The sequence below is a fragment of the Garra rufa genome, chromosome 25 (genome assembly GCF_049309525.1).
Source record: "Garra rufa chromosome 25, GarRuf1.0, whole genome shotgun sequence".
Taxonomy (NCBI): Eukaryota; Metazoa; Chordata; class Actinopteri; order Cypriniformes; family Cyprinidae; genus Garra; species Garra rufa.
In genome coordinates, this window is record NC_133385.1 from 35,850,983 (window position 1) to 35,869,580 (window position 18,598).

The following is an 18,598-nucleotide window of genomic DNA, read 5'->3' on the forward strand; positions in this document are numbered from 1 at the left end:
CACCCAGCGAGAGACAACACAACACGGCCAGCTGAGAAACCCTCAACATGCCCATATACAGTAGCTTATTTCTAAAGTGTCTTCACAGCACTTCAGAAAGATGCTATTTCATTTTAGTAAGCATGCCACTCTCACAGATATGTCTGATTAATTGCTGCACTGTTTTTTTTCCACTTTTGTGATGTTATTATGTGTTGGTTAGAGAAAGAATTGGAGTGTTTACACTTCAGCACAAGCGTACAGTGACCTGGATGTGTCAAGCTTTAAAAACCAAACACAAAAGCACCATAAAAACATAATAAAAGTAGCTCATATGACTTGTGTGCTATATTCTACATTTTCTGAGGCCATATGATAGTCTTGTGTGAGAAACACACAAATAATAGTCATATTTTGTTGATGACATGGCTAATTTGCTAAAGACATTGCTCTCAAATCTCACATGTACGTTTGCACATATGTGACCCTGGACCACAAAACCAGTCTTAAGTCGCTGGGGTATATTTGTAGCAATAGCCAAAAATACATTGTATGGGTCAAAATTATTGATTTTTCTTTTATGCCAAAAATCATTAGGAAATTAAGTAAAGATCATGTTCCATGAAGATTTTTTTGTAAAATTCCTACTATAAATATATCAAAATGTAATTTTTGATTAGTAATATGCATTGTTAAGAACTTAATTTGGACAACTTTAAAGGTGGTTTTCTCAGTATTTAGATTTTTTTGCATCCTCAGATTCCAGATTTTAAAATAGATGTATCTCGGCCAAATATTGTCCTATCCTAACAAACCATATATCAACAGAAAGCTTATTTATTGAGCTTCCATATGATGTATACGTCTCAGTTTTGTAAAATTTAACCTTATGACTGGTTTTGTGGTCCAGGGTCACATATTAAAATCTCAAATTTGCCACTTTTAGAAAGTTTGTGATCATTGGCTGATTGTGACATTCACGTCTTTCTGGGAAGTACGTATTTATGAGTTGAGAAGCCGTGATTTCGATTTTTATTTGCACAAAGGTGTAGATTTAATTGTTGTATATTCTATAGTAAAGTGTAAACTGAATCATAGTATAATTACACAATACTAACAGATTTTAAAGGGGTCATCGGATGCCCATTTCCACAAGTTCATATGATTCTTTAGGGTCTTAATGAAAAGTCTCTAATATACTTTGGTTAAAAATTCTCAATAGTAGTGTAAAAAAACACCCTTTTACCTTGTCAAAATCAGCTCTGCAAAATATCTGCTCATTTTATCGCATGGGCCCTTTAAATGCAAATGAGCTCTGCTCGCCCCGCCCCTCTCTGCTGCATTTAGTCGCATTTAGCCGCGTTTATCTGCATTTAGCCACGTTTATCTGCAAAACTTGCCAACAAGCACATTATTAAGAAAGGCCATCTGCAAAGATGCATAAAAAAACCCTTATACTCACTTCTGCTGTTGGTGAAGCTGCATCACGAATGATTCACACGAACATAGACGCATATGTAGATCGGCATCGACGCTTTCCTTTTAAAAAACAAAAGTAACGTTGTCCTCTGAATATTAAGCGGCTCAGATGTTGGGAGTAAATTACTACTGCTATGTTCATTATTATATCCAACAACAGAAACACCTCAATCACTCAATTAGAGTCTTCCTCTGCACCTGAGTCACACAATGGCAATTGTATTATATACTTTTAAACCTCAAATGCTCATTTAGTCTCATCTCTGCATTTTGCACATTATCTGTAAACTTTTGTTCTGGAAGTGATCTAATCCTTTAAACATGCGATTAGTTTTATTGTGCCACACTTAAAGCAGAAGGTCTGGACTCCATCACAGCTTTTATTCGCCAAGATCCGTCCAAGAGGCCATATGACCAACAACCACTCATTGTCACTCATTGTTCTGCACAACGCTATCTCACGACCAATTTGTACATATTTTATGAGGTGGCTAATTCATAAGAACTCTTAAGACCTCACTTGTACAATTTGTCAAGATCCCAGTAGTCTCGCATAGCCAGACCTTCAGACTGACGTCACATTTCAGGGCGTGGAAATGTCCCCACAACAACAGACTGGCGTGCAGCAAGTCAGTCATTGAAATAACCAGCACTGAAAGTTAAAGAAGAAGAGGGAGAACAAGCAGTAAGTCAGTAATTTGTTTGCAAAGTTGCAAAAGTGTATAACAACAATGGCGTCTGCATAAGCACCTCTTAGCAAAACACCGAGTAAAACAATCTGCGCTTTGTTTCCCGGCGGACCGAAAATAAACGCGACACTCGCGTCTCCCGGAAATCCAGTCAAATTCAACTAATCAGATGATGACTTCGACATTCCTGAAGTGTTTCCAGTTAAGTGTACCGTATGCATCAGACGTTTAGCCAATGTTCCGTGGGCGTGACGTCTGAGGCTGAGACTAAGATCCCAGTGACGCATAGGTTTAGGGGCAGGGTTATGGGTAGGTATTTCTACAAATTCATACGAATTGGGGAACTCATAAATTACGTACAATTTAGCAAAAATTGTATGAGTATGGTTGTACAAATTTGGACGAATTAGCCATCTTGTAATATCTGTATGAATTAACATGAGATCGGGGTGGTGCTGCATCATGTTCAGGAAAATGTAAATAATAATTTATTCATTCATAAACATTTTGCAAGTTTACTGCAACAATAACTATGTTTCCATCACCCTGTTTTTATGCGTATTTTGAAGTATTGCATTAGAAACGAGCGAAAGAAACGCCACATTTCAGAAAAATCTTGTAAAGGTTTACACTGTAAAATCCAACAATTTACCTTACTTAGGTATAATGAATTATCTTTACTTAGTTGTTATACTTACTAGGTATTATTAAGTAACAGCTAATTTCAAGGCAAAGAAAAAAAAATTGAGGCGGGGCAATTATTAGCCTAATAGACTTTTTACTCATTTCCTCCACTTTGGAAGTCACGTTTTTCTAGTTGCATTCAGTCATTTCCCAAAGTCATCTTGAATGTTGAATTGTCAATACAACTAAAAAATGTGAGAGAACATCACGTAAGCTGACTTCATAAATTTGTTAATTTTTAAAAAATGTGTTTTGTTTGATCTCACCATTATAGTGGTTAGTGATCCCTTTGGTTGGGCACTTGGAACTTCATTTTTTTATTCTCTTTTTATTGATGCAACAATGCAACATGAAATCGCAGTTATTTGGTTTCAAAGAAAGAGAAGCAATAAATAAATTGCTTTAAAAAGGTAATCTAATGTTTTATTAAATCATTAACTAGCATACTTTTTATATTGATCAATGATCTTTTGTGATTTTATTGTTTTTCATAAACACCTTGTGAAGCTGATATAATTCTATAATATTTGTGGCAATACCTTGCAATCAACCACACTTGAATCACACACAGATTTCAGCACACTAAATACAACAATGGTAACAATTGAATTGTATTTATTTTTATTAATTGTAACGGTAACCATTTGATTTGCTCTTTTTGTTGTGCTACTACTTACACAAGACAGAAAATAAGATATTATTTTATTAATAAAATAAATATTTTTTATGAAATCCGAGAGCTCTCTGACCCTCCATAGACAGCAAGGGTCCTTCCATGTTCAAGGCCCAGAAAAGTACCAAGATGATTGACAGAGTAGTTCATGTGACATCAGTGGTTCAACTGTAATTTTTACGAAGCTGCAATAATACTTTTTTTGTGCAAAGAAAACAAAAATAATGACTTTATTTCACATTTTCGTATTTACTGCATCACTTGCGAACGCGCATTCACAAGAGTACCACAACGCATGTGTGAGATTCCGCCGCGCTGATCCAGATGCAGCGTTGTGACATTGAACACATGCCCCGTGCCTTGTTTACACGTGGAGAAAGATGCACGCTCTATGAAAGTGAACGCATGTCCACAAGTGATGCAGTAGAGTTGAAAATGTGCTAAAGTCTGTATTTTTGTTTTCTTCGTCGATCATCTTTGTACTTTTCTGGGCCTTGAATGTGGTAGTACCCTTGCTGTCTATGTGAGGGCCAGAGACCTCTCAGATTTCATCAAAAATATCTTAAATTGTCTTCCGAAGATGAAAGATGGTCTTACGGGGTTAGAACAACATGAAAGAATTCTCATTTTTGGGTGAACTAACCCTTTAATTCACAAAACAGTTTTTACGCTCACTTGAGAGTTTTTGACTTGTGTGAAAAAAGAGTTAATGCGAAAAATGGGAGATGAAATTTCATTTGCTGAATAACTTCCTCCATGCTTATTAAAAAAGTAATGTGACTTTGCACTATGGGACAGCATAACTGGCAGATCTTGTTGCACAGCATCTGAAATGTTGTTATGGTCATTCTGAAATGCCCAAGCAAAGTCTTCAAGGTATTTCTGTGTAATCACCTCCCAGAACTGTTCACACGACTACATTCTCAAACAGCAGACATCCACCTTCGATGCTAGTAATTTATTATATATGAAAATTATTACATTCAGTGGCATCTCCTACTTTTCTTAATGATATGTGCCAGTTTATCAGGAAGTGAACATTTTGTTCTCTTTGACTCGTTGGATGAAAACAATGCTTATTGGTTTAATTCGCAAGTTAAGTTAAATTTACAGCTTTGAATGGAAACCTACCTATTGCCGCTGCAAACTTGGCATACTTCTGGAAATCCATTGTTTAGTTGATTGTGATAAGTGCTCATTGTCACAGTTGTAAACATGACGTTATTTTTGTCTTTAATGACGGGGTTTGACATTACAACAGCTTTGTTTCCATTTGAACAATTAGAGAACGCGACATTTAGAGAATTTCTAGAAAACATCTAATTTTTCTAGAAACTGTGTGGGTCCGTTTTTAACACGTCTTGACTGTCGTAAAATCTGACATTAATGACAGCTGAGATCCTACAGTGTGAAATAAGGATCATGTTCGTACAGTCTTGACAAGCAACAATCAAAAAGGGCTATTCTAAATCGCACAGTGTGTGCCCAGCTTTATGCAGAGTTAGCACTCACTAACTTGGGCTTAAAGAAGACTTTCCCACTCATAATTACGACTTTTTGAATCCATTTATGTGTGTTTACCTGGCTTGAATGCACCAAAAGTGAATTCAGGAGACTTGATTCAGGTCTGTTTTGTGTATATCTGTGTTGAGAAGTTTAGCTACAGTGACAGGTTTGCATTGAATTTTCACTCTGACAGCATTTCTACAACGTAAAGGCTGCGTCCCACTAGCCGACTCCAACCTACTTGATTTCAGTATGAGTGCCACTCTTACAGACTGTTTCTGTTGAAATCTCTCTCTCTGTCATGGACCTGTCACACTCACCGATTAAGAATGGAAAAGGGGTGACAAACTAAACGACTGGTCCTGACATTTCTCTTCCACTCCCTGACACATGAAACTTACAGAAATAAGAACTAAAAGTCAACACAAACAGTCGTTATAGAATTGAATTAGGATCCAGCTCATGAAGTGACTTTGAATGTATGTGAAGATTCACATTCATTAATCATGAAACAAACCTTAGAATATAGTAAAAGTATTTTATATTTTTGTTCGACATGACATCAAGGTAGAATATTTGTTTAAAACCCAAATTATATTTTGGCATTTATACATTTTGTCATCAGCATTTTTACCGTATTCGCACAGCCTTTTTTTTAAATTGCACAATTAGTTGATCCACAAGGGGGCAACACTGGCAGGGCTTGTTTCACAGTCAAAAAAGCAACGGAAAAGATGGAACAACAACAACAAACTACTAGAGACCGCAGTGTTTGCGTCAAAACTGAAGTATACTTACGGCTTGAGTTAACAGGCAAATCTCTATCTTCAGGCTTCCATAATCAGGCAATACAGAGAATCAAATACAGAGCATTTACGATTTATGCCCATGAGATTTGAGGCCACGTAATAAACTACATCATAAACTTGCTGCTGGGAGCATTTCTTTCAAAATGGATGTCAGAAGGCAACGGAGCCATAAACAACTAGAGACATTAATTTCAGAATAAACGAGGGGAGTTTGTCTCTTGTAAACTTTCATTTTAACTTTGCTGTAAACTTTATTGGCTGGGTACCAACTGGCCTGCCAATTACAGCTCCTTTCTCTTGTTAATTTTATGTTGGGGTGATAAATTCTCAGCAGGGCTCGAGTCCTGACCTCAACCTTACCTACTTCGTTCATAAAGAAAACTCTATCAGCACTCTCCGTTTGAAAGAACAGATTGTTATAGGCATCACAAAATGTCACCAATTTATTTTTTTCAGTAGTACATTTACACTCACGCTATGCTTCTTTTAGTTCAGCTAAACTAAGCTAATGAATCAGTAGCTGACTCACATCACTGACTGTGCGAAGCATATAAGCTACAGCATGTTTCTCTTCCATCCCCGGTGTCCACACAAAGGGCACAAAACTTGCTGATGTGGTATCTGCTCTCCCAGTGAGCGGGACACTGACCTAGCTGTCTCATTCTGACAATGCTAACAGAGTGAGAGCCCCAGATCAGCCATTTCCACGTTAGCATTCAATGTCTGAACAGGCACCTTCAGTGAGACCACGCTGAGATGAGTTCACCAGACCGTTGGGTTTGGAGCACCAACACGGCACTTCCCATGTTCAAGAGTAGACCTGACTCACCTCCAACTCACTCGTGATTTAGCATATTGTTACTGTTAGCAAAAATATTGCATTTTTTAAACACCCTACATGTATGTGAACAAAATAATTTGCATTTCATGCAGAGCATGCATAGTTTGCCAAATGTCTTAAGGCCTTTCCTCAGGTCTTAATGTCAAAACATGCAAGACACGCACATGTTAAATAATCCAGGGTTTTGTTGACACTATTATTGTTTTCTAAAATTAGTAATATCCACGTTATTCTTCAACATGGAAGTAAGCCTATGGGCGAGACTTCCAATTCATTAGCCACTATAGGGAAATAAGGAGAAGAATAACAATGTGCAGTAAATGGTAAAACTGTTTGCACTACAAACAGTGTGTTCATAATTAAGATAATGCATTCAAATAATATGGTAAGGCACATCAATTTGCAATACCAAGAAGCAAAACAAGCTGTTTTCTACAGCTAAAAATAGCTGGATTTGGATCGAAAGCCAAACCCATAAAATTTACCTTGCTGGCAAAACGTTATGGAATTCAAGTTGATTAGTCAAACCGTTCTCGAATAACGCAATCGAATTCTACGAAAACACGCAAAAATTGATGTGAGGCTATATCTCTGCAACTGTTTGGTGTGTGTTATAACCAGCATGACTTGAGACTACCTGCAGTGTTTCGGCACAGTGCCACCTAGTGGTCAGGAGATATGAAAATTGGATATTTTTGTTAATAACTTCTCAATGGTTTGGCCAAAAAAGCTGGTCTCGTTAGATTCGGAGGAGCATGCCGAGTCAAACCATATCCAATTTCCACCTTGTGGTCAAAAGTTATAAGGACATTTTGAAAAATGCTAATAACTTCTAAAAGAAAATGGCTTATTGTAATGATGAAGTGATCTCAAAATATTCGTCAAGCCGAGAACATTGATACCAATAATGCCAAAAGTAGCCGAACTTCCTGTCCGCCATTTTGATTATTGTAGAAAACCTACTTTTTCATACTCCTCCTAGACTATTGGTGCAATTTTCCCCAAATTTGACTCATCTTCAGACCATGCAGACAAAAGGTTTTGGATTTTGTGTCGATATACTAAGCCGTTTTTATTTAACGTATCAACGTACCTGAAAAGATGCCAACGTGCATTTTGAAGCTGTATCTCTGCAAAGCTTTGAGATATTTGCACCAAATTTTGTATGTGGCATTGTCACCTCACACTGATTACACCACATCAGTTTGGTAACAGCGTCACCTATTGGTCAAGAGTAATAAACCATTCATTAATTATCAATTATTAATTATGAAATTTTCAATAATGCTAATAACTGTAGATTGCATTAGACTATTGTAATGAAACTGGTCTCAAAATATTCCTTTGGTCATGCCTAACAACATAGATACCGATTATACCATAGTTGGCCAAACTTCCTGTCTGCCATATTGATTTATGTTGAAAACCTACTTTTCGAACTCTTCCTAGACCATTCATCCGATTTTCACCAAAATCGAGTCAAATCATCTTCTTCAATTATCAAATGTTTACTATACAAACTCATAGTAACAGGGGTGATGTTTTAAGATTGTTTCCTACTGACAAATATAACAAAATGTAGTGTTTGAGTTAAAAAAAGGACAGAATTCACATTCTGAAAGGATGAAAATATTTTGGTTCCACTTTATTTTAAGGTGTCCTTGTTACAATGTAATTATACATTTAAGTACTGAGTAATAATAGTTAACTACATGTAGTTACTATATGGTTAGGGTTTGACTTAGAGTTACTTGAATGTAATTATGCATTATTAATTGTTATAATAATAGTAAGTACATGTAACGTTTAACAAGGACACCTTAAAATAGTTAAGTGTTACTGGAATGGCTTATTACTTTAACTGGCATAAAATATGATGACAACAGGGTGGACTCATAATGTGGAGGGACTTTTTTAAGTCTTTGTTGATAATAAAAAAGAAATGCCCTATCGTTGGCTGCAGTTCTTAGTGAATTCCTCTCATAGTGTTCTAGATCGGATAAGCATATCAAAGGCTGTTTTAAAGATGTTCACATGGTTTTGCAATAATAATGGTCTCTGAGAGACTTGAGGCATGTAAACCCGAACAAGTTGCTGAGGAAAACAACTAAAAAAACACCTGGAGTGGGAAAACGGAGCACTGACATCTGATCCGTCTGAGAGTGAGAGTTCAGATGCTTTCATGTGTCCATAAGGGTTGAAGCAAGACGAGATATCTCGCAATGTCCATCACTGCAGCAGTTTGTCTTCATCAATCATCTCGCTGTTTGTTGACCATAGCAACAGGATGTCACAGTTATTTTTATAGATCTTGTTATTGGGGTCTGCCCTCTCACAGCAGGAATTTCCTCAGCACAAGGCATCATGGGATGTGGATCTGAGTGTGCTTGTGACGTATTTGCAGGGGCCATCTTTGTTCTCTCATGGATTGAATTTCCTGGAATTATTACATCATTTTCATGATCAAATAAGTAAACATTTTGAGCATTTTTGAATGCTCCTATGATGCCCAACAATGCTGTCAAAACTTTGGCATATAAGTGTTGCTGTATCTGGTTGCTTTCTAATGAGCCGCCTTTAATTAGCAGCTTATGTTATCTGACATTGGGTGTTACCAGCAGACAGATGAATGGAATCACGTCAGAGTTTTCTCGTCTGGAGACACAGCTGAAGTTTAAGAGTCAAGGTCACGCAGACCCCTCGCCTTCATCTGTCAGCTCCTTTTGATCTGCAGACGCTTTCCTCCGTCTTTCTGCACGCTCTGCCTTTAACGCGGGGTCAGAGGCCAAAGCAGGGCAAGGCCGCAGGATCCCAGCCTCCTTTTCCTCTCTTAGCTTGCCTTTCTGTCTTTGTTTGTTTCTAATATCGCCCCCGTGAAGCATTTGCTTATTTTAGGGTTCAGATCTATATTCCTTCAGCCTTTATCAGATACATATGTCAATATCCACGCCCGGCTCCTGGTCCTAATCGGCAGCCCCTCAGTTGCCATGTTGAATCAATGTTTTGAACAGAAATGCAATAATGTCAGGACCTTCATGGCGGGGGTTTCAATTTGTCATATCATAAACAGGTGCTAAACATGAGGATTAGCGGCGTTGGGATCCACGGTCTTCCCTTGGATCGTGTTATCTGGGTATTGGATCCCTGACGCGTTCTGTCAGACTGAACAACGGGGCCCTTGTGCTGGCCACGGGCGTCTGCAGGGCCCCAGACTTGGTCACAGGTCATTGATCAGTGTGACAAGAAACTCTGTCTGGTTCTGTTTAGAGGGAGGCTGCCTGGAACCGACCTCAGATTAGAAATGAAGAGAGGTCAAAACAAGAAGGAGCTGAAGGCAGTATTTATTTCACAGTGCAGGAATACTAGTGTACTGCTTACTGCATAATATATTATATTTGCCTCCTTAGAGATAAAAACAAAGTACATACTACTTATAGTTCTCATAGGTTAACCCTTTATTCTTGCATGCTCCCTTCTCAGTCTTTGTCTTCCATGTCTTGTTTATAGTCACTGTTTCATCGGGTACAGATGGACCCCATTGAGAGGGAGTGGCTGCGGTGTGCGGCGCTGGGAAACGCTACTACCCTGTACCTGCTTCTGCAACAGGACCCTACGCTCATCTCCAAAAAGGTGAGATGTTCGGATTCCTGTCACACCTTTGATGTTCCCGGTCAAAAATGACCGGACTCCAAACAACTGCTTATAAATCTCTCATTATGCTAGATTTTCAACAAATACTGGATTCAATCTTTTTGTCAACTTGTTTTCTATCATTTAGGACTGGTTTTGTGTTTTTGTTTGCATCTGATTAATTGTAGGCCTCATTTATCTGAAAGTAGGTGCCTTGTTCTTTAAGTGAAAAAATATTTTTTATGAATAATTTCATGAAAAATTGCACTGTTTATCACACTAGTGTGCTTTAATGTTTAATCAGGAAGTTTGCTTTTAAAATCTTTTATTTTGTACAAAATTGCAAAAAGTCACACATGTGGTGTTCCAGGTCAAAAATGACTGGACTCCAAACAATTGCTTATAAATCTCTCATTATGCTATATTATCACCTAATATTGGATTCAATCTTTTTGTCAACTTGTTTTCTATCATTTAGGACTGGTTTTATGTTTCTATTTGCAACTGATTAATTGTAGGCCTCATTTATCTGAGAGTAGGTGCCTTGTTTTTTGAAAAAAAAAGAATAATTTTCACAATTTGAGATAAAAAAAATATTTATAAAAATTTGCACTGTTTATCACACTAGTGTGCTTTAAAGTTTAATCAGAAAGTTTGCTTTTAAATTCTTTAATTTTGTACAAAATTGTTAAAAGTCACACTTGTGGTGTTCCTGGGTCAAAAATGACCGGACTCATAAATTGCTTATAAATTCTATTTGCATCTGATTAATCGTAGGCCTTATTTATCTGAAAATAGGTACCTTGTTTTTTGAGTAAAAAAAATGCTTTTTTAATTAATCATTTTCACAATATGAGATAAAAAAAATATAAAATTGTGCACTGATTATCACACTATGTGCTTTAATGTTGAATCAGGAAGTTTGCTTTTAAATTATTTAATTTTGTACAAAATTGCACAAAGTCACATTTGTCAAAAATGGTGTGTACGTGTGTGGATGCATGTATACTACAAATTATTGTGAGTAGTACCTTAAGCACTGAACCCGAACACAACCAATAATCCAAATGTTTCTGTAACTACAACTTAATATTCTGTGCAAGGTGCCAGTGCTACCATTTTCCTGATTACCAGTAATTTGTGTAGTGACTGCAGGGTTGCAGCGGTTGTGTTTCCTGAGTTGTAAGGGTCAAGCTAATTAGGATGAGGATTACGTTACTGCACAGAACCAGAGAGTGTCTCTTTTGAAGATTTAGGGCAGGATGAAAAGACTCGGACAGGAACTGATTGTTGTTTGACCAGGAGCGTTTTTGTTGCCTGATAGTGTTAGAGGAACAGAGCGGGTCTTCTTTAAAGGTGAAAAGAAAAGAAAATAAAACACGCTGACGACTTCCAGATATTGTTTGTCCACTGGATGCGAGTGCAGCCTGTATTAGCTTAACTTCTGAAGCCTTCGGCCCCAAGGCTGTGTATTTTGCCACTTACGCACACTTCCGAAACAAGGGAGATGACTGGACACAGAAAACGGAGAAGAGGAAAAAGAAAGGAAGGTGGCAGACGTGTGTCTGGTTGTAAATCATCACATATGTGCCTGGCAGCAGCAGGTCGCGGCTCTACGGGAGTGAGGCACAAAGCAGCAGCTCTTATTAAATTTCCATGAAGTTTAGTGAATTTACGCGGTGAGCGAGGATGACAGGGAACGGCTGGCGCTGCTAAGTGCTTGCAACGTTGCTGTAGAGCAACTGGCAAGAACACTTACCACCTCTGTAGTTAGTGCTAATGCTAATAGCTACTTATTTTTCCTCTAGTTTAACCAGTTTGTGTCCATAATGTCTGGGAATTACTTTGAAACAGTTACTCTAAAACCTCTAACTAAGACTTAAAGCACCATTATGTGTTTACATTCAAGATGTTCATGTCTTTTTTTTCTTCAGTCATAAAGAAATTATGTTTTTTTGAGGCAAACATTTCAGGATTTTTCACATTTGTGGACTTCAATGGTCCCCACGAGTTTGAACTTCCAAAATGCAGTTTAAATGCAGCTTCAAAGGCCTCTAAACGATCCCAGCCGAGGAAGAAGGGTCTTATATAGAGACACAATTGATTATTTTCTAAAAGTATTTACAATTGATATACTTCTTAACTTCAAATGCTCGTCTTGTCTAGCTCTGTGTAAACTCTGTGCCTTCTGGGTCAATACAGTTAGGGTATGTCGAAAAACTCCCATCTCATTTCAACTCCTACTCTTTACAAAAAAATAAAAAATAAAGGCAAAACAGTTGGAGGAGAAAATGAGATGGGAGTTTTTCGACATAACCTAACTATCACAAACCGGAAAACACAGAGCTAGACAAGACGAGTGTTTGAGGTTAAAAAGTTTATAAATTGTACATTTTTTTTTTTTTTTTAGAAATTAACCAATCGTTTTGCTAGATAAGACAAATTTGCTAGATAAGACAGATTTAGAGCCCTTTGAAGCAGCATTGAAACTGCATTTTGGAAGTTAAAACTTGTGGGCACCATAAAAGTCCACTAATGAAGAACATTCCTACATTTTTCCTCCAAAAACCCTAATTTCTTTACGACTGAAGAAAGAAACACATCAAAATCCTGTAATGTTTTCCTCAAAAATCTTAATTTCTTTTCGACTGAAGAAAGACAGACATGAACATCTTGGGTGACATAGGGGTGAGTAAATTAACAGGATTTATTTAATTTTTTTTTAAAGTAAACTTAACCTTAAATTAGTAGTTAATCAGTAAAACATTCATGCAAGTTACCCTTTTCATAAAACCTACATGAAATAGTGTTTTTAAAACATACTTAATGTGACTTTTTTTCTTCAAAACTTCAAGCATTGTTTATTGTCCTTTCCACTAGTTTTCAAAGTCAAACGGATTTCATAATCTTTAGTCACATCTACCATATAGGGTGAATGTGGTCCAGTGGGATTCTGTTTCAGTCTAGTGCAAGTTTGTGGACCTGCGACCGCCAAAGAGAACACTTTAAATCATGTGTCCACTAGCATGCTAGTGCTGATAACAGCGAAATGTTCTTTTGTGTAAGTGATGCTAACTTAGACAACAACAGGACATTTCCAAAGAGCACGCAAGGTTTTCTTCTGTACCCCACAATACATTTTTCAAACAAGGAACCGGTTCAAATGCATCTTCATTGTCTTTGAAGATAAGATGGGACATTCTCATCAGATCGGACTTCAGATGTGGCAGTCAAAGATGGACATTTTCAGTGGACCTCTTTGCTCATCCAGTCCCCCCAGGTCAACAGTAATGGCCAATGCTCTTAACCAGGATCAGATAAAAGCGATAGTGTTGATGGGATAGACAGCATCTTATGTGGCCATCACGATTGAGAGACAAAAACTCATAGGAAAGGTTAATCTCAGACCCTTATCAATCAATTACATTTGGCTTTGTGGAATTAATGGCATGGCTGGAATTGCTTGGCAGGATTGAAAAGGGTTTGTGGACTGAACTTGGCATTGGCGTCTCTGGGGGAAATGAAGCTCTTTGTGTTTGAAGCATCACAGCCAAATGGTTCAAACCCCTCTCATAGACACAGATACAGAGCAAGATAACAGCTTCTCAAATTAATTAGTGCCTCCTCGTTCCCAATCAAACGGTTACCTTGAGTCCCACATGAATCCGCGCTCCATTGAAATTGCAATGTGTGACTTTGTGCGGTACATCCTTTGACCATGTTTGATTTATGTGTCCGTGATGTCTACAGTCTCATTAGATTTGTCTTCTACATCTTTTCACAGGACTTTGTCACCGTAAGTACTCTACCTATACCCCTTCATCCCTGTCCTCTTCGCCTCTGCTTCATGCCACTAGAAAGAACTCATGCAAACCTAATCATTAGTTTATCCCTTTTTTGTAATTCTTAGTTTTACCCTAATCTGTCTGTTGTCTGCAATTATGCTCAAGTGTTGTTTCAAGAAGATCATCAATTGTTAAATAGAATAACAATATGTTGGCTTGCCAAGCCAACATAATTAGGAATATTGTTGTTAGATGGCTGGGATATAACTTAAACATAAATTTTATCTTTCTTTTTCTGCTCAAGATGAGAACATTTTGATTATTGCAGACATTTTTGGTAGATTAAGTAAAAAAAAAGAGAAAAGTAGGAAAACCCTGAACAGAAACAGTATTTTTGTCACATGGCCTCGCATGTATCTAAATGTAAACACAATACATGTAAAAATTATTATTTTTTTGGTCCGGACCTCTGCTTGGAAAAAATATAGAGGCTCTGCCTCTTGGATCTTTAATTGAATACCCCTGACTTAAATAAATAAATAGTTTATTTGTATGGTTTTGTAATATCTGTGTCACATATTTCCTTATGTGTCATGGTAGAAAGGACTCCTCTTATAGAATTTGATTACAAAACTGTTTTGAAAATGGTAGTGGATTAAAACATATAAGTAACAAGCTGGATGTACATTAACCATACAACTTAACACCTCTTAAAAAAAAAAAAAAGGATCATAGATCATATATTTTGTCTGTAGCCTTTAAAACAGCTTCGTAAATAGGAAGATTTCAATTCATGAGGATTATTAAATGACTTGAGACTTGAGACTCGACTCGGACTTAGGTTAAAGACTTCAGACTTGACTCGGGCTCCAGGTTAAAGACTTCAGACTTGACTCTGACTCTAGTGACAAATACTTCAGACTTGACTCAGACTCCAGGTTAAAGACTTCAGACTTGACTGGGGTTTTAAGTTAAAGACTTCAGACTTGACTGGGGTTTTAAGTTAAAGACTTCAGACTTGACTCGGGCTCCAGGTTAAAGACTTCAGACTTGACTCTGACTCTAGTGACAAAGACTTCAGACTTGACTCAGACTCCAGGTTAAAGACTTAAGACTTGACTCAAACTCCAGGTTAAAGACTTTAGACTTGACTCGGACTCCAGGTTAAAGACTTCAGACTTGACTCTGACTCCAGGTTAAAGACTCAAGACTTGACTCTGACTCCAAGTTAAAAACTTTAGACTTGACTCAGACTCCAAGTTAAAAACTTCAGACTTGACTCTGACTCCAGTGACAAAGACTTCAGACTCGACTCGGACTCCAAGTTAAAGACTTGACTGCGGTTTCAAGTTAAAGACTTCAGACTTGACTCTGACTCCAGGTTTAAGACTTCAGACTTGACTCGGACTCCAGGTGAAAAATTTTAGACTCATCTCAGACTCCAGGTGAAAGACTTCATACTCGACTCGGACTTCAGGCGAAAGACTTCAGACTTGACTCTGACTCCAGGTTTAAGACTTCAGACTTGACTCGGACTCCAGGTGAAAAATTTCAGACTCGTCTCGGACTCCAGGTGAAAGACTTCATACTCGACTCGGACTTCAGACGAAAGACTTCAGACTTGACTCAGACTCCAGGTTAAAGACTTAAGACTTGACTCGGACTCCAAGTTAAAGACTTCAGACTTGACTCGGACTCCAGGTGAAAAATTTCAGACTCGTCTCGGACTCCAGGTTTAAGACTTCAGACTTGACTCGGACTCCAGGTGAAAAATTTCAGACTCGTCTCGGACTCCAGGTGAAAGACTTCATACTCGACTCGGACTTCAGGCGAAAGACTTCAGACTTGACTCAGACTCCAGGTTAAAGACTTCAGACTTGACTGGGGTTTTAAGTTAAAGACTTCAGACTTGACTGGGGTTTTAAGTTAAAGACTTCAGACTTGACTCGGGCTCCAGGTTAAAGACTTCAGACTTGACTCTGACTCTAGTGACAAAGACTTCAGACTTGACTCAGACTCCAGGTTAAAGACTTAAGACTTGACTCAAACTCCAGGTTAAAGACTTTAGACTTGACTCGGACTCCAGGTTAAAGACTTCAGACTTGACTCTGACTCCAGGTTAAAGACTCAAGACTTGACTCTGACTCCAAGTTAAAAACTTTAGACTTGACTCAGACTCCAAGTTAAAAACTTCAGACTTGACTCTGACTCCAGTGACAAAGACTTCAGACTCGACTCGGACTCCAAGTTAAAGACTTGACTGCGGTTTCAAGTTAAAGACTTCAGACTTGACTCTGACTCCAGGTTTAAGACTTCAGACTTGACTCGGACTCCAGGTGAAAAATTTTAGACTCATCTCAGACTCCAGGTGAAAGACTTCATACTCGACTCGGACTTCAGGCGAAAGACTTCAGACTTGACTCTGACTCCAGGTTTAAGACTTCAGACTTGACTCGGACTCCAGGTGAAAAATTTCAGACTCGTCTCGGACTCCAGGTGAAAGACTTCATACTCGACTCGGACTTCAGACGAAAGACTTCAGACTTGACTCAGACTCCAGGTTAAAGACTTAAGACTTGACTCGGACTCCAAGTTAAAGACTTCAGACTTGACTCGGACTCCAGGTGAAAAATTTCAGACTCGTCTCGGACTCCAGGTTTAAGACTTCAGACTTGACTCGGACTCCAGGTGAAAAATTTCAGACTCGTCTCGGACTCCAGGTGAAAGACTTCATACTCGACTCGGACTTCAGGCGAAAGACTTCAGACTTGACTCAGACTCCAGGTTAAAGACTTCAGACTTGACTGGGGTTTTAAGTTAAAGACTTCAGACTTGACTGGGGTTTTAAGTTAAAGACTTCAGACTTGACTCGGGCTCCAGGTTAAAGACTTCAGACTTGACTCTGACTCTAGTGACAAAGACTTCAGACTTGACTCAGACTCCAGGTTAAAGACTTAAGACTTGACTCAAACTCCAGGTTAAAGACTTTAGACTTGACTCGGACTCCAGGTTAAAGACTTCAGACTTGACTCTGACTCCAGGTTAAAGACTCAAGACTTGACTCTGACTCCAAGTTAAAAACTTTAGACTTGACTCAGACTCCAAGTTAAAAACTTCAGACTTGACTCTGACTCCAGTGACAAAGACTTCAGACTCGACTCGGACTCCAAGTTAAAGACTTGACTGCGGTTTCAAGTTAAAGACTTCAGACTTGACTCTGACTCCAGGTTTAAGACTTCAGACTTGACTCGGACTCCAGGTGAAAAATTTTAGACTCATCTCGGACTCCAGGTGAAAGACTTCATACTCGACTCGGACTTCAGGCGAAAGACTTCAGACTTGACTCTGACTCCAGGTTTAAGACTTCAGACTTGACTCGGACTCCAGGTGAAAAATTTCAGACTCGTCTCGGACTCCAGGTGAAAGACTTCATACTCGACTCGGACTTCAGACGAAAGACTTCAGACTTGACTCAGACTCCAGGTTAAAGACTTAAGACTTGACTCGGACTCCAAGTTAAAGACTTCAGACTTGACTCGGACTCCAGGTGAAAAATTTCAGACTCGTCTCGGACTCCAGGTTTAAGACTTCAGACTTGACTCGGACTCCAGGTGAAAAATTTCAGACTCGTCTCGGACTCCAGGTGAAAGACTTCATACTCGACTCGGACTTCAGGCGAAAGACTTCAGACTTGACTCAGACTCCAGGTTAAAGACTTAAGACTTGACTCGGACTCCAAGTTAAAGACTTCAGACTTGACTGAAGCTCCAAGTTAAAGACGTCAGATTTGACTGGAGCTCCAGGTTAAAGACTTAAGACTTGACTCGGACTCCAAGTTAAAGACTTCAGACTTGAATGGGGCTCCAGGTGAAAGACTTCAGACTTGACTCAGACTCCAGGTTAAGACTTCAGACTTGACTGGAGCTCCAAGTTAAAGACTTCAGACTTGACTCGGACTCCAGGTTAAAGACTTCAGACTTGAATGGGGCTCCAAGTTAAAGACTTCAGACTTGACTGGAGCTCCAAGTTAAAGACGTCAGATTTGACTCGGACTCCAAGTTAAGGACTTCAGACTTGACTCAGATTCCAGGTTAAAGACTTCAGACTTGACTCTGACTCCAAATTAAAGACTTCAGACTTGACTCAGACTCCAAGTTAAAAACTTCAGACTTGACTCAGACTCCAGGTTAAAGACTTCAGACTTGACTCTGACTCCAAATTAAAGACTTCAGACTTGACTCGGACTCTAGGTTATAAACTTCAGACTTGACTCGGACTCCAGGTTAAAGACTTCAGACTTGACTCTGACTCCAGGTTAAAGACTCAAGACTTGACTCTGACTCCAAGTTAAAAACTTTGGACTTGACTCAGACTCCAAGTTAAAAACTTCAGACTTGACTCTGACTCCAGTGACAAAGACTTCAGACTCGACTCGGACTCCAAGTTAAAGACTTCAGACTTGACTGCGGTTTCAAGTTAAAGACTTCAGACTTGACTCTGACTCCAGGTTTAAGACTTCAGAC

General features: G+C 38.5%; 1 protein-coding gene across 1 annotated transcript in view; it reads left to right on the plus strand.

Annotated features, from left to right (window-relative positions):
- The window catches only part of LOC141301482 (uncharacterized), a 64,175-nt gene extending 52,260 nt beyond the window's left edge, over positions 1-11,915 (plus strand). Inside the window, exons 6-7 of the mRNA XM_073831682.1 lie at positions 10,168-10,290; positions 11,889-11,915. Of these exons, the coding sequence (XP_073687783.1) occupies positions 10,168-10,290; positions 11,889-11,915 (150 nt within the window). The remainder of the gene's footprint in view (positions 1-10,167; positions 10,291-11,888) is intronic.
- The last annotated feature ends 6,683 nt before the right edge of the window (positions 11,916-18,598 follow it).